Source organism: Eptesicus fuscus, chromosome 12 (genome assembly GCF_027574615.1).
Source record: "Eptesicus fuscus isolate TK198812 chromosome 12, DD_ASM_mEF_20220401, whole genome shotgun sequence".
NCBI lineage: Eukaryota > Metazoa > Chordata > Mammalia > Chiroptera > Vespertilionidae > Eptesicus > Eptesicus fuscus.
In genome coordinates, this window is record NC_072484.1 from 8083829 (window position 1) to 8100336 (window position 16508).

General features: G+C 48.6%; 1 protein-coding gene across 1 annotated transcript in view; it reads right to left on the reverse strand.

Moving 5' to 3' along the window:
• Positions 1–939: 939 nt before the first annotated feature.
• The window catches only part of TSHZ2 (teashirt zinc finger homeobox 2), a 260346-nt gene continuing 244777 nt past the window's right edge, over positions 940–16508 (reverse strand). The window contains exon 2 of the mRNA XM_028145026.2: positions 940–5593. Coding sequence (XP_028000827.1) covers positions 2526–5593 — 3068 coding nt within the window. The 3' untranslated portion in view covers positions 940–2525. The remainder of the gene's footprint in view (positions 5594–16508) is intronic.

The window sequence follows — 16508 nt, forward strand, 5'->3', positions numbered from 1 at the left end:
GTTTGGTGATCATTTAAAACCATATATGCATCAGTCAAAGCAGTGGGCAAGGTCTGGCATAAATATTGTTCCAAAAGAGGACCTGAGGGCACAGGAATTCTTTTCTAAGTGACCAAAGCCTTCAAAAGCCACCTTTGTGCCATAGTGAACCGTTCTGGCAGATGGGCCTATGTTTAGAACACCATAAACACACTCAACACCCGCACCGATTTCATGGTCACACAACACACACGCACTCCCATGGCTTGAAATGAGTCCCAAATACTCAAACCTGTGTTTCTGCAGTCCCCCCTCAGAATCACAGACTCACAGTGTCTCCATCAGGATGGAGCGGATTTCATAGAAGGATAACCCTGTAATACGGGGCTCCAAAGGGCCAAATCAGAGGTATTTATTCCTGAACAAATGCAGAGAGATGAGAAACAGAGCTCTCCTAGTCTACGCATTTAACAGCTGTCAGTACCTTTAGTGTAGGTTCCCCCCCAAACTATTGGTTTACCTTTGCTTCCCTAGAACAGGTAAGCACATTTCGGATTTTGACCATGGCTTCCTTTTTCTCCCCCCTCTCCACTTCCACATCGCAATGTTTGGGCAGTGATATTAATTTAAAAAATGATTACAAACCTAGCAGGTGGAAAATTGGTCTTTATTGTAGCACAAATAAACATTACCTATTTGTCCTTTTCACCATGGTTTGAACCCACTACTATGGGATTGGCAACATGTCTCTTCTCTTTGGATATTCTGTGTATATTCACCATTTTTTTTGGAAGGACCAGAAAAGCGTAATAGCAAGTTACATAAAACTTAAAATGTTATAGAGCAAATAAATAGATATGCCGAGCCCCAAGCTCAAGTGTAGATTCAATAGATGATTTTCAGCGTTTCTTTCAATAGTATGAGCTGAACAAATCATGCTTAGAAAGCAAGAGATGAATCTGCCAGTAACACGTTTTAATTATCATGATAAAAACATGCAAACAAAACAATAGTCTTCATTGGAGCCCAGAGAGCCATTGGAATTATGGGATGGCATCCCCTTTATCAGAAGCTCTTAGATATTTTCACTGAAAGTCCCAGATCTGACGTTTTAACCCTTTATTTCATGTGACCATCTCACACCCCGCCAGCCTCCCTCCCTATTGGGAAGTGAGCCTGAAGCCACGTTATATACACACCTGTCTCCACCTGGACCCTGCTAAGTGCTCATACCTCTGTGGCTTGACCTAAAAGCCTCCTATTGAAAAACAAACACTCTGACCATCGGAGATGATGAGGGCTTCTACCTTGTTATTGTAGCTGTTCGTGTCTTATTGTGAATTAATCAAAAGAGCTCATCTGTAACCTAGCACAACATAGACTGGACCAGCAAGTGCCAAAGCTTGGGTGGGTCCTCATCTTGGGGTGTGGCCTGTGGTGGAAGACACCCTGAATATATGTGAGGGTCCCTAACACATGGGGTGGTGTCATGATGGAGGGAAGAGAAAAGGCAGCAGAGAAAATACAAACTGAGAGAAAAGGGATTTAAGATCCAGCCTTGAACACATTTGAAGATGGCCAGTGTGACTAGCCTGCCAAGGTATCTGACCTTGGTCTCTGTCCTCTTTCCTGGATGACATTGACAGTCTGGGCCCTGGTGACTTTACAAGGCAAAGAGCTTCTATGATGCACGATGCAAGTCATCTTGAAGCTGGGAGACCCATGTGCATTGGCAATGGGTGGGCAGAAAGTAATTTGCTTCTTTCTGTAAAACACAATCTCAAGGGCATGCCTCGCACCCATCTTCCTTACAGGTGGACTCTGGAATTAGTCTATCCTAAGGAAAACCAAAGATGAGAGAAGAAGATACGCCTCCTCTCTTTTCATCTCAGTGTTGTGCAGAGAATACTATTTTCTATCATCTGACTTCAGGGCAGATGCTCATTCAAGGGAAACCTAAGGGAGGAATGAGCAAAGGGAAGGGGGCAGAAGGGAGCGAGTGCTGACAGTAGCTGCAAAAAGCATTGATTACAAGTAATGACGATAAAGACAACTTTAAACTATTCATAAGCTGATTAAGAAATCTGCACAGTGGCTGCCCCCAGGAACTCTACAGTCTTTGTTCTGTGGATGGCCTTTTCTTTCTCACTTTCTAAGTCATTAGCATTCCTATGGGCAGGGGAGGTGGTGAAATGGGACGGGAGAGAAATTAGTACTTATTAATTAAAATGACGTGTAGCCTTGGGCGGCCCTGGCAAGCTGGGCCTTGGGAAACTACGGGGATCACGAATCATGAAGCGGGAATCTGTGAGCTCCATCTCCCTAAACCCATTTCATGCTAATGCCCAAGTCTACACTGGAGAGACTGAGAGAACAGATAGGACTTATTTATCATATTCTAGTCTTTGTAAAACTAAGTCCTGTTCCAGCAGGCTACTGGCCTCTGGTGTGGGGAGACGTTAGCTGCCTAAGAGACCCATCTCCCTTCAAGGAACTCCTCCAAGGCCACCGTCACACCACCTGGGAGCAAACCCATACCTGCAGAGCTATTCTTCATCCACGTCTGTTACAAACTGAGAGTGGTGTTCGGGTGACTTGCTGTGCGTTTTGCTTAGGTGGAGTTTTACTGCGTGTTTGCTCACAAATGTCCGAGAGCACAACTTACACTTGAACTTAGAGTCTGTATCCTCTTCGCCAGCTATGGTTTCCGGAGACCTCTGAGCCGACGACACCCGGGAGATCTCTTGTTCCACCTTGCCTTGCTGCTCCACGGCCATGCGGGTCATGTCCTTCATTTGGAAACCGAGGTGAGATTCTAAGTGGCTGATGTAGGTAGAAGGGGTTCTAAACTGGGAGGCACAGTCACTACAATAAAAGATGGGGTGGCCTTTGTCCATGTTTTTCAGAAATTTCGTCCCGCCCGTTTTCCTAAGCTGGTACTTGACGTTGGCCAGCCAGTGGCTGATGGTGGTCATCGAGAGTCCCGTAAACTTTGAGATCTGCATTCGCTCTTGGGGGCCCAGGTCGGACAGCAGGTACTTGCCCTCCGACGTCTGGAAGAGGCTCGACGCAAACTGAGCCTGCAGGATCAGAAGGTGCTGAGGGTTCCAGTTGGACTGCCGGCCCTTTCTTTTATGCAACGTCGAGACTTCACTGGAGACGTCCTCGAAGCGCCTGACGTCCACTTCCAGCTTCATGGGCGGGACCCTGGAGGAAGTGGCGGGCTTCGGGGTGGTGGCTTTGGGGAGGACTTTGACCATGTCGGCAATGTCAGACAGAGCATGCTTCTGAGGCGGGGACGTGCAGGATTGTGCTTGCGAGGACTCGGCTTTCTTGCTTTTGGACTTGGTCAGGTCGATGGGCTGATCGTTGTTCTCAAACAGGTAGCGCCTGGACACGCTGGCCGGCCTCGCGGTGGCAGGACTCAAGGCCGGCTTGTCCATGGCACTGAGACTCGACTTGTGAAACATCGAGATTGTGCTTGAGCTGGGGCTGGAGCAGGAAGGGGAGCGCAAGGGCTCCGTGGCTTTGCCCAGGTGGTTGTTCAGGACGGACTGCAGCGCGCTGAGCGGGTTGATGCACGGCAGGGCCGACGCGTGGTTGGCGAGGGCGCACCCATTGCTGAGGGGAGACGCAGGCTCCAAGGGCTGGGGTTTCTCCTTCTCACCGCCCTCTTTCATCAGCTTGTCCTCCTCCTTCGGGGGGCAAGGCTCAGGCTTTTTGGATTCGGAAGGGGGTTCGCTGTTGGAGCAAGACTCCCCCTCACTGTGGCTGAAAGATGACGCTTCTTCGCGGGGACTCTCTTTCCCACACTCCTTCACTATTTCCTCTCTGTCTTCTGGCTCCTTCTTCACTTGAGTGTATGGGGCCAGGTTCGTGGGCACAGAAACCAGGGGCATGACTTTCCACTTGGGAGCAATCGGCCTCAACTTGTTGGTGAGGTTAGGCCGCATCTGCAGCACCTGGGAGCCCAGAGGCAAGGAGGCCTTGGTGCCCTCCGACAGCTGGTAGGCGGCGTGGATGCTGGGGTACGCGCTCCAGCTGGGAGCCCCATTTTGGGCCTTGTTGATGGCTGTGGTGACAGTGTTTTCCAGTGACTTCAGGATGTCCCCTCCACCCTTGGAGCCATCTTCCAGATCCTCCTCCCGTAGGTACTGATACTTTATTGTAGGGTCTAACGGTTTTTGTAGAGGGTCTTCATAGTCCTCGCTTTTCACGGCTTTCTCCTCCTTGTTGGCCTCCTCTGGCTTTTCTTTCTTACCCTCCTTCTTTATCTCAGTCGTAGAAGCTGCACAGTCCGAAGCTGAGTTACTTGATGGCTTGGGAGCCAGAGAATCACTGTTCGGCACGTCCGACAAAGACTGCATTTTCTCCACCGCCAGCGGGTCTAACACCAGCTGCTTCCCTTTCTTGGAGGCAGAGCTGGTGACCTTGAGAAAGTGACCTGTGACCATCATGTGGGTGGTGAGCTGCTGCAAGGTGTCGTGGGAGCTCCCACACTCCATGCACTTCAGGATCTGGGACTTGCAGGCCTCGAACTGCCAGGTGTAGCTGGCGCCGTTCTGGTAGCCATAGCGGTTGTTGGAGGACAGCTGCAGGCTGCTGCTCTTCGGGGACGAAAACGAGTCTGCGAACGAGCCCGTGGTGGAGTCCGGGGAACACGGCCGGTTGACATCAAAGACGCGTTTCTTTGCCGGAGCGACCATTTTCGATGAAATGGTGGGGACTGGCTCCTTCAAAGGCACTTTTTGGTAATGTTTCGTTTTGATCATGTGGACGCTCAGATCCTGGAGGGAGTCAAAAGAGTCGCCACAGAACATGCACTTCAGCACCTTCTGGGCGTCCTCCTTGTCCATGTCCTGGAAGGCCCGCTTGCGGGGCTTGGAGTAGCTCAGGGGCCGAAGCTTGTCCTTTTTGCGGTTGTCGTCTTGGTAGTGGCCCGTCTCGTTCATGTGCACGGTCAGCTCGACCAGGGTGTCGTAGGCGGCGCTGCACTGGCGGCAGCGGAACCTGCTGGCCCCGGTGAAGACGCTCCCACACGCCTTGCTGCTCTGCCGGTACAGCTGCACCGAGCTGAACAGGCTGGGCTTCGACACGGACCTGGAGGGCAGGTTCTGCTGCAGGCTTTTGGACAGAGCGTCTTGGTGCCAATCAAAATCCGTCTTGCTGCTGCCATTTCGGGTGTCACAATGCCGCCTGTCGCTGTTGGACAGCTTGAAGCCCAGGCCCAGGCCCGACCAGTAGGAATCAGACAAGATGTTGGCATAGACGGCCGTCATTTTGTCCATGCAGTTGTGGGCTTCCCCGGGCAGCTTGGGCCGAGCTCCGGCTGTCTTGTCCAGGGCATCCCGGCCGCACACGCTCTTGATGTCGGACACGGGGTCACTGGCATCGCTCAGCAGAGACTCGCTCTCCGCGTCCTGGTTGGACAAGTGGCTGCCTGGGGAGTTCTGGTAGCTGAAGCAGCCCTTCGGCTCCGGGCCCATGTCTAGCTCCTCGTCTGTCCCGGGGTCATTGCTGCTCTGGAGTTGAACCACGGAACCGCTGTCTTCCTCCTCTTCCTCTTCCTCTTTTATCTCCTCCTGGTCCTTCAGCTGTTCCTCCTGGGCGTAGCCTGCAAGACAAGAAGAGATGAAATATCAGCACCAGGTCACAGGTTCCATCCTGATTTCCACTGGGATAAGGGCTTTCCACATCCCACCGAAGAGCAATCTGTCTACCTGTGCATGAACTGTAGGCAATGGGTACAGGAAAAGCCAAATGATGCCCTTCGTGCCACCTAACCCTCCTTGGCTTCTTTTTTTGTTTTGTTAATCCTCACCAGAGGACATGTTTCCATTGATTTTTTAGAGTGTAAGGAAGAGGGAGAGACAGAGAGAAGCATCCATGTGAGAGATACACATAAACTGGTTGCCTCCTGCATGTACCCTGACCAGGGCCAGGGAACCTGCAACCAAGGTACGTGTTCTTGATCAGAATCAAACCTGGGACCCTTCAGTCTGCGAGCCTATGCTCTATCCACTGAGCCAAACCGGCTTGGGCCTCCTTGGCTTCTTAATTGGCAGGAACTATAGTTCTTCACAAATGCCTAGAATGCTAAGTTAGTAATTGTCATTTTTAAGGAATAGCACTCTAATATTCCTTTAATGGGACAGTTGCTAAATTCATGCTTATGACTTTCAGGAAAGCTGGACTAAAATCCAAATCCAATTAAAGTCATATCTCTACCGAGAAGGATGTTGCTCATAAGAAAGCTAAGATTTGACCCTTGGCATCTCCATGGTAAGGTTTACCAAGACACCTGGGTCTACTGGCATACAATCATTTAATAAGTCATTTTTGAGTGCTCAGAAGTAATCTGAATGTACAGCCTCATATTCATGATAGCCAGTGTCCTTTTGTTATATTTTTATTTGTAGAGCATCACACAGCAGGAAGAGAGATTATGGAGTCCTAAAAAAGATATTCCACTGATAGCCCAAAAATTATGTAAGCTCAGCAAACAATGATCCTATATAATAAACGCCTAGATGGTGTTGCGCGATGCCATCACAAGGTGGCCGCCGTAACATTGTCACAAGATGGCCGCCACAAGATGTCGCCACAAGATGGTCACCACAAGATGGCCAGCAGGGGAGGACAGTTGGGGGCAAGATCAGGCTGGCAGGGGAGGGCAGTTGGGAGCAACTGGGCCTGCAGGGGAGGGCAGTTGGGTTTGACCAGGCCTGCAGGGGAGGGCAGTTAGGGGTGACCAGGCCTGTAGGGGAGGGCAGCTGGGGGCCATCAGGGTGGCAGGGGAGGGCAGTGGAGGGAGAGATCAGGCCAGCAGGGGAGGGCAGTTGGGGGAGAGATCAGGCCAGCAGGGGAGGGCAGTGGGGGTGATCAGGACAGCAGGAGAGGGCAGTTGGGGGCAATCAAGCCAGCAGGGGAGCAGTTAGGCATCAATGAGGTTGGCAGGGGAGCAGTTAGAGGGCAATCAGGCAGGCAGGCAGGTGAGCGGTTAAGAGCCAGAAGTCCTGGATTGTGAGAGGGATGTCCAACTGCTGGTTTAGGCCTGATCCCTGTGAGCCTAAACCAAACATCTCCCAAAGGGTCCCAGATTGGAGAGGGTGCAGGCCGGGCTGAGGGACCCCCCTCCCCTCCCCCCCGGTGCATGAATTTCGTGCACCAGGCCTCTAGTTTTAAAATAATAGCAAATCGTGTCAGAATGGGAGATTTGGGGACTATCTTACTATTCTCAAACAGGTTTATGAAAACCTTTGCAGACAAGGTGGAAAATTCCCTCTCAGTCTTGTGCCTATAATTTCAAATGCACTGTGATTTGTGGGGAACTGCCAGGAGGTGCCAATTTTACATGTGATTTGTAGATGCAAAATGCTATTGGGGATGCTTGCTTTCTCCTTTCTGAAAGGATTTAGGACCTGTAATTGCATAGGGAAAATGAAGGCATGAGAGAGTGGGCGCAAAGGGAATTAATGGGCAAATAGCCATTCATGAAGATGAGGAATGGGACTATTTGTGCCCAGGTGCTCATTTTCTTCACCGGCCATTTTCAGAGCCACATGGATAAAATGCAACCAAAGAAACACCAAAGCAAGGGTGATCAGTCTTAGATTTTTAAGGCCTGCATGATCTCAGAGCGGTGCCTTCCTTCTGAGCCTCTATCTCCCCCTCAGTGCAGGTGGGAGAAACCCCAGGGCAGTGGCAATATTCCCATTCACCAGGGAATGGGAAGGGGGATCATGCATTGGAGGTCTGTCCTGTAGGCAGGCGGAGGGTTAGGAGGGAAGGGGGGTTGTTGGGGTAAAGCAGCTGCATGAGCAGCCCCAAAGGCTCCTGCTGCTGAGGAGGAATATTAGTGAGCAATCACTCTCCTAAGACCTATGCTGACCACACTGTGAATGCATTCTTTCATTTCATCTCATACCTACATGGAGTAGGAACTATTATTTCCATTTCCCAGATGGGGAAACTGAGGCTTTCAGGTTAAGAAATTTGCTCAAGACCACACAGCTAGTATCATAGTCATGACATGCACCCTGTCTGATGAGAGAATCCATGGTCTTAACCACCAGGCTCCACTCTCTATTACCAACCAATTGAATAAGAAAACACTGCAGAGACCCCAAGGTTAAAGTTTAGCAGTGGAAGTTCACTGAAATGTCACTAAATGGATAACCGCCTCGGAGGGGAGAGTTGTGGGAGTTCTGGGGACAAGAGCTCATGATTTTAAGGGCACGGTACCATCAAACAAGATGAAATGTAAAAATTGAGTCTGGCTATCAGATTCATGGCCGTGCTCAGTGTTTTATTGCTCTTGGTGTTGTGTTTTCGCTTTCCTAGCAAGTTGACAAGTGGGTTTTTCATGAAACTGGTGTGCTGGTTTCTAGTTCCATAAATTAATTTCCAGGCATAAAAGCTACTCGATCTGGTCAAACAACCATTAATAAGTGATCACTGCTTACAAGAAAACCCTGGTTCAAAAATAGCTGAATGACTGAATTAGACCACCCCCTCATCCACATCGAATTTTCTTTTTTTTCTTGGACTAATTTGTATGTTTGCAAAAGGAGTCATACCATTAAGTTCAAGGAGAATGTCTGTTACGAAATAATAAACAAAATTGTTACAGAGCCAACCAAAATGCTTCAAAGAATTGGGCAAATTTTATCAACCAAGAGGGGTCCCTCCTGAGAATTAGAGGGGCATTGTCACTCTTGCTCTGGGACAACACACGTTACCCAAGACTACTGTTCCTGCTAAGACATAGTCACCACACTTATGGGGAATGTAACGACAGAAACAAAGAAAAATGCGTGCGCACATGCACACACAGACACACACAGAAGGGAATAAATTTAGGAAAAAAAGAGGGCTTTCTGTCATCACAGCTGGCTAAGGGCATTGCTAAGGTTTTTCATCTCAGTATTTTCAGTGCCTAGCACAGGGCCTGATACTTAGTAGGAAGCTGGGAAGTAATTCATGTTATTTTGTGTGGGTTGATGAAAGACACATGTGTGTACGTGTGTACACACACACACACACACTCTCCAGCCTGTATAGTCATTTTTGCACAAGGAGGAGAGAAGTGTTCTTTCTTTCCTGCTGACAGTTGGAAGCTGAGCTCTCTGGACCCGCTCAACTCCACAATCCACTTTGTCCTTCTAAATGGATTCCCCAGAAGAGAAGTCGGAGACAGCCAACGCCTCCCCCACAGTACAGATAGAATTTTCTGCTTAATTAGGCATTGGCATGTTTACTATCGCCTTTACAGGAGAGTAACTCGTGCTGGGAGACCCTTCTTGTCTGTTTTCTTCTGCAGAACAGACTAAAGCTTATGCACCCGATAAGGTAATACATTGAAAAGCCTCATAAAAAAAGTGCCGAAGCATCCGTCAATGTCAGTGCGTTAGAACAATGGCGGCGGGTTCCAAGTAATTTTTAAAAACACATGTTAATATTATACATTTAGAACTGCTCACCTCACTTAAGTGGCTTTGTCTGCCACGGGCAGCTGAGGCGGGAGAGGGAGGGCAGCCAGAAGGGGGTGATTGGGCTGGATAATGAGCATCTGTCTCTCTCTCTCGCTCTCTCGATGATTTGTTTAATAAGCTTGCTTCATGTGTGAGTCTTGGTGAAGTGAATGAGTGGCAAGTTTATTCTTATGAATACTTATTTAGAAGACGATCACAATTCCACTGAGACACGGTGAGAAAGGACTATTGTCTGTAGAACCTCCTTGATTCCGGGTAAAAGATCAACCATCTTTCATTCCGAACTAAATTCCTCATTTCCTCCCTTCCCACTGTCCAACTCTGGCCACAGGGAGCATCTCCGTTGCCAGGACAGCTGACTCACGAGCAAACCCCGTCAGTGCTACGCAGGAATGACCTACACGAGAGCTACTTTCCGCTCCACTCCCGGCCTCCACTCTGCTGGGTCCACTATCGTTTGCTTGGGTGACTGAATGACTCCGGCCTGTTTTCCAAAGAACTGCCAGCACATTCCTTGTGAAAGGTATTAGGTGGTGACATTGCTCTGTTTGAACTCCTGCAATGTCATTCTGCTGCACCTACAGTAAAATTCCAGCCCTTAGCATGTCGCACAGAGCGTGGGGATTGGGCCTGGCCTCTGCTTTGTTGCTCTCGCCCTGCTGTCCATGCCTAAGGCACAGCAGTCCGCACGCTCCTGCTTCACCACCCACCCTTCACAAGCTTCTTTGAAACTGATGATTTCTCTACCTGCTAAGTTCTTTCTTTGGACCCTCCCATAGTTGCTTCTTTTTCATTCTCCAGGTTTCAGCTCAAATGGCCCCGCTCTGTGCAAATCTAGATCATATCAACCTATGTGCTGAAATCCCTATGGCACTCAGTACACTTGGAAATCTTGTTTGTTTCTGATTGCCCCCTCTCCCTAGATATAAAGATCAAATGTCTGTCCCCCTGAAGACAGAGGCCTTGCTTCCCCCAGCACTGAGGGCACACCCTGGCACAGAATGATGCCCATGAACTCTGAGTGAATGAGTGAATAGGTAGGTCATGCAATGGAAGGGGGCTACTCCAGGGGCAAACTGGCTCCGCTTCTCAGCCATGTAATTGGCACCTGTGATGGGTAAAGTACTCCTTACCCCCACTGCCCCCGCCCAACACGGGTCAGGTGTGAATGAGAACCACCCGATCAAGTTTTCTCAATGAAGAAATCAGAAGGACTGTACCTACATCATCTCTTCAGAACAACTTCACCTCCAACTTTGCTGCTAGCTATCCCTGTGGATTTAGACTTCGAAGTGTGAAGATTGCAGATAAGCACCAAGACTGCAAAACATCAGAAAACACACCCTTTGGGGGAGCAGACTTTGATTCAAAAAAGACTCACACGTGGGAACTTGGAAAGTACGGACTGATTTGTCATGGACAGGTGCATTCGCTGTCCCAGCAGGCATGCTACACAAACATCAGGGTGGGCTTCTCCTGAAGTCTTGGCTTTAAAAAGGAGAAATGTATTGGAGAAATACATATGCTGCAAATTTTTGAATTTTGGAAATAAACCCTTAATGTTTAGAAATTACCTCTTATATTAAAGGTTAGAAAAAACCAAGGAGAAACAATTAAAAAAATAACACCACCTCAATTGCTCCAGAAATGTCTAGTCAGAATGATTTAATGAAATTGTGCAAAATAATTCAGGGTGGCCTGTTGTTCAATGACAGATATTTTTGCTGGGTGCCTATTTGTGTGGTGGCCTTGAGAATCCACTATAAAGTGTTTCTATAAAACACTGATGGTTTCCAAAGTGGCAGCGGAGTTATCACGAGCATAGAATATAAAGCTCAAGAAGGCTGATTTCAGACACTAGCCCAGAATTCAACCAAGACCTCATTTAAAAACACATCCGGAGGTGACAGGATCATTTTCGCCAATCTACCCCACTAAATGACAGTTTAAAATCACATGAAGATTCCAGTGGGCAGGCGGACGTAAATGAGGAGGTTGCAAGAGTTTCTTGCCATGTATCCAGTAGATACGCTAACTGATGACATGGAGGAGGTCTCCCTGTCATGAGCCTCTAGTGTTTTGGTGACCATGGTCGAGTACGGCTACAATTATTGGCACTAATTGGCACTCCTGTTGGCAGGCTGAGGAGAGAGATGGAGGATTTAGTGCAAGGAGGCCGAGCTCCACTTCAGTGGTGGCCTGGCCCTGGGTGGACCCCCGGGAAGGCCGAGTTGAAGGGACCTGTCTGCTTTGTGTTTCAGGAGGCGATAGGCTGGGGGTGAGGGAACCCCTGACACCATTCACTTTACAGAGAGCCCAGGAACACAAGCCAAGGCCTGGCCTCCCTGCCGTCTAAAGAAATCATCAAAGTTCACGAACATTTCTAACAGGAGCACTTTCAACTGGAAAAACAACATTCGTGGCACATGGACTTTTATCCCTGCCACACCAGGTATAACATCATGAGTGTGACTTGTACACCCAGATGGAGGGAGAAGGCGTATTCCCTCCTCTATGAACACAGGGCCAGGAGAGCTCTCTGTCTAAAGGGATGTTGAAGATGCACTGGGTGCCATGACGGGCAACTTCTCCCAAGCACCTAAGTGTTCTGCGGAGATGGAGGGAGAACTTTCTGAAAGTCATTAAAGACAGCAACATCTCTCCTGTTATTTCCTGCAGGCCATTCAGTGGATTGGAACATTCTCCACGTGCAATGGATGCATAACAGGTGGGGTCTGTATGAAACAAGAAGTCCATTTACTTAATGTGCTCCTGAGGTGGGCACTTTCCTGGGCCATCGCCACAGCTCTTTGGACTGCCAAGTTCTTTTCTAATCATGTTTTGTGACTTTGTCCACGCCTCGGTCATCAGCAAAAAAGGACTAAGCTAGTCAAAGTGAGGGGAAGTGAGTACTCTGCCGTGCCTTTGAGTTTATCTGTTTATTCATTTGATCAAGACGTTATGCAGTCAGCACATGCACGGTTACTTTAAGTCGAGTTTCCCTGGGACTTGCATCACAGCGCTCTCTGAAGGCCACGGTGGGTAGAGAGGGGCATCGTGGGGAGAAGCTGCACACATATGGAGAGGGGAAGGTCATGCATTCCTGGAGGAAGGCAGGTGACTTAAATGGGCAAAGCAGGTCAGGTGGGAGGGAGACAATCTGACACCCACTAGAGAGACGCAGCGGGGCTGTGGGTAACTGGAAAGTTGATGCCACACGGAAGAGTGCAGCTGCTGCTCAAGGAGCGCTGGGGGGTCTAGGGTTTGGGATAATTTGTATGGACAAACCATGTGGATGAAATCAAGTATGTCTGGGGCCCATCCATTTGCAAACCCTGAACCAAGGGACCCAGGGGAGGCCAAGAGATTGAAGATCAGGCATGCTTCTCTGGTGCTTCCTCATACCAGCTCTTTGACTTTATCATCTGTTGATCCTCAAAAGTAGTGACCATTCCAGGGCTGCCCACCTCCCAGGGCTGTGTCTGGGTAAAGAGTGGCCCTGGACCAGCGCTGCAGCATCCCCCGGGAACTTGTTAGAAATGCAAACTCTCAGCCCCACCCCAAGTTCATGGAATAGAAACCATGGAACAAGATCCGTGGGAGGGGTGGGTGGGTGGGTCGGGGGACACATGCCTGCTGTACAGGACAAAATTGTAATTAGTACCAAGATATTTAGCCAATCGACTTCTCCCTGCTCAGGTCCATATGAGTGTGTGGGTACCAGCTTTGTGAAAAGAGAACACGACTTTGAGAATTCCAACTCCTTTCCTCTCCAGGGATCAAAAGACAAAACGGACCCGGCTGGTGCGGCTCCGTGGGTTGGGCATCATCCTATGCACGGAAAGGTCACACATTTGATTCCTGGTCAGGGCACAGGCCTGGATTGCAGGCTCGATCCCCAGTAGTGGGTGAGCAGGAGGCAGCCGACTAATGTTTCTCTCTCTCTCAAAATCAATAAAAAATCTTAAAAAAATAAAAGACAAAACACCTATGGCTTAGACAGTTGCTCCCAGTTTGTAATGAGAAACACAAAGCAAGAGAGAAATGGAAGTCACTGATTCAAGTGCTGATCAGCTAATGAATAGACAGGATGGCCTATTGGCCTTGTTTCAAATTTGCCGATTACCACTGAAATGGGATTTTGGGAAAGTTACTGGAACTTCCAGATGCTCAACCTCCTCATCTATAAAATGAGCCTGATGGCGGTATTCACTTTACAGTTAGGAGGATCAAATATGATAAAGTGTGTAAGTCAGGAGTACGACCTCCTGACTTCCCAGGCCTGTCCTAAGCACTTTATTTTATTTTGTAAAAGATTTTTAAAATGGATTTTTAGAAAGAGAGGAAGGGAGAGGGAGAGAGGGGGCAAAACACCTATCAGTGGCTTCCTGCATGCCCCCTGCTGGGGATCAAGCCCAAAACCCAGGTAGTACCCTGACGGGGAATTGAACAAGCAACCTTTCGGTACATGGATGATGCCCACCCAACTGAGGCTCACCAGCCAGGCCCGTTCTATCACTTTACAAATAACATACGTCCTGATTGCCACCTGAACCCACAGAGGCTGGAACCCACTGGCCATGGCAGTCTGTTAGCCCTCACCCCTGCCCCAAGCCAGCAGCTTCTCCATGGCATTTGCACAGGAGATGAGTCAGCTTGGTCTGTGTCAAGCACAGACAAGAGTTTCCTCCAGATTGGGGTTTGTTGCTCGCTATTAAATCATTCCTACAAGGATCCAGTGGTCTGTGTGCCGGGAACTTCTCTAGAAGTGATGTGCAAACATCGAATAGCAACTTATTAGGTCATTACCCATAATGATCATGTCTGCAATCTTCAAGAAATGAAGTAACTGCCATCCGAGAGGAGAGATCTTTGTTAGAGGCCTTGGGTGTTGCATTGAGAGGGATGACTAATGCTCCAAGCAGAAGGTCTCCTCCACAAATGCTTTGTGCTCAGCCACCTAGGATCTCATCCGGCACATATGCGTATTGGGCGATGTCATGGTGACAATGTTAAAAAGCAGAGTGAGAAAATATTCATGAGGGAGGGTGAGGAGAGGGCCACATCATAAGCTTTCTGGTAGTTCCAGTTTAGAAATCATTGTCCTTAGATTATCCTCACAGTGAGGGATGCATAAATCAGGAGCAGGCGACAAAACTACGTGCCCTGAAGCAGGAAGCAGAAACTCCCCAGTGGGTGGAGACTCACAACCCACCTGTGAGTTTTAGGCTTTGCGTTTTCAACTGGTAGCAACTATTGTCAGCAAAATGTGCCTGCTGGTTTTCTATACATTTTCCCCAGATAGGGATGTATAAACACTTGCACTTATGTAGTTCTTTCTAATATAAACACTTGCACTTATGTAGTTCTTTCTAAGACTGGAAAGTTTGGAGGTGTGTGTGTGTGTGTGTGTGTGTTTTGCCAAGAAAAGAGACAGAATTATTGTCCAGAACAACCTTCTGAAAGTAGGAGAAACCGATGCGCCATCCGTATTTTTTCAGACAGATATTCCCAGTTTACCCGAAATAACATCATTAGCACAGCCACCCCACAGAGCGAGGAGGTGATCTTGTTTCCCTCTTGCCTGGCTTCAAGTCAAACATCTCTCTCTCTCTCTGGCAAATGTTGCTTCTTTCTCTGAAATATTTCATGCAGATAATGGATAATGACCACTTCTCATTGCCTTTTCTCAAAAATGTCTAACAGCATTAGCCAAGAACGGACCAATTTTAACCTGCTGCTTTGCTAAGTTCATGGCTGTGACCACTTCCCATTAAGAAAGAAAGAGAGAAAAAGACCACTGTTCCCTCAGAGACGCTGTCAGAGAGTGAACGGCCTTTGCTTCTCGGGCGACACGTCTTTGCTGTCTCCAGGATCACAGAAGTCAAGGTGCAAAGACCTTTCATGTCTTGGGCACAGTCCTCAGCCAGGGAAGCACCTCCCTGCCCTGATCTTCTTTAGTTCTCCGAGTAACAGCCCAGACGCTGGACTTCCCAACTCTTCTTCATGGTGGATTCCCCACCAGCATCATCACGTGACCATCCTGGCTGAGAGGACCACGGTGTACAGACTCCTAACATCCCTTCCATTCTCCCACCTGGAGCGGAGCAGGGTTTCCTCCCTGATACAATCTGATCAAATCTATGGACTGCGGAGAACTCTTAGCTCAAGCTTCCCAGATGTGCTTTAATCCTTTTGTCAGCAGGTAAGTAGCTGCCGCACCGATCCTCGGAATCTTCAGTGATTGGGACTCTCAGCTTTGAGGCAGCTTATGCTCTACTTTAAAAAGTCCTACTAGCGATCAGCTATTGAGAGCAAATGCATATGTCACAGTCAGTGACATATACCTGTTCCATGACTTGGTCCCCCCAATAGCACTGTATGTTGTTCAAATTCCATCTTCACATGAGATGATGAAGTTGAGTGGCAGAGAATGTTGATTACGCCTCTGGAGACAGCCAGCTGAATTGGGACTTGGATTTGGGTCTGTTGGACTCTAGACCCTATGTTGGATTCTTCCCTTTTCCTCAGTCTCTGTACCTAAGTCAATCCTATTTTAAGAGTCTCATGCTCTACCGACTGAGCTAGCCGGGCACCCTCAATCCTATTTTAAACTAAAACAAAACTCTGCCAGCTCTCAGCCATGTCCATGCCGCCTCGGTCAGTGGCTATCCCATCTTCCGTGGGGGATGCTGTGGCCTCCTCACTGGTCTTTTTACCTTAGTCAAATGACCCATCTTTTCTCTACCTCAGACCTCAGTCCCATCACTGTCCTCTTTGCCGAGGTCTCTAAAGCCCAATTTCTAATGCCTGTTGCTGAACTTGTCAAATTCTTTCCTTCTTTAAAGTCCTTGAAATTCATTTTCTCCTAAGTGGAAGCCTTTGCTGTTTTCCTATGTCAAAGTCTTTCTCACTCTTTCAGCCTGAGCTCAAATGTCTGTCCTCAGAGAGGTCACCCCCGATCACTGTAACTTCTGCTCACTCACCCCAGGTCCCCAACTGCCAAGGTTATTTTCTATCTCAGTCTCCGCCCCC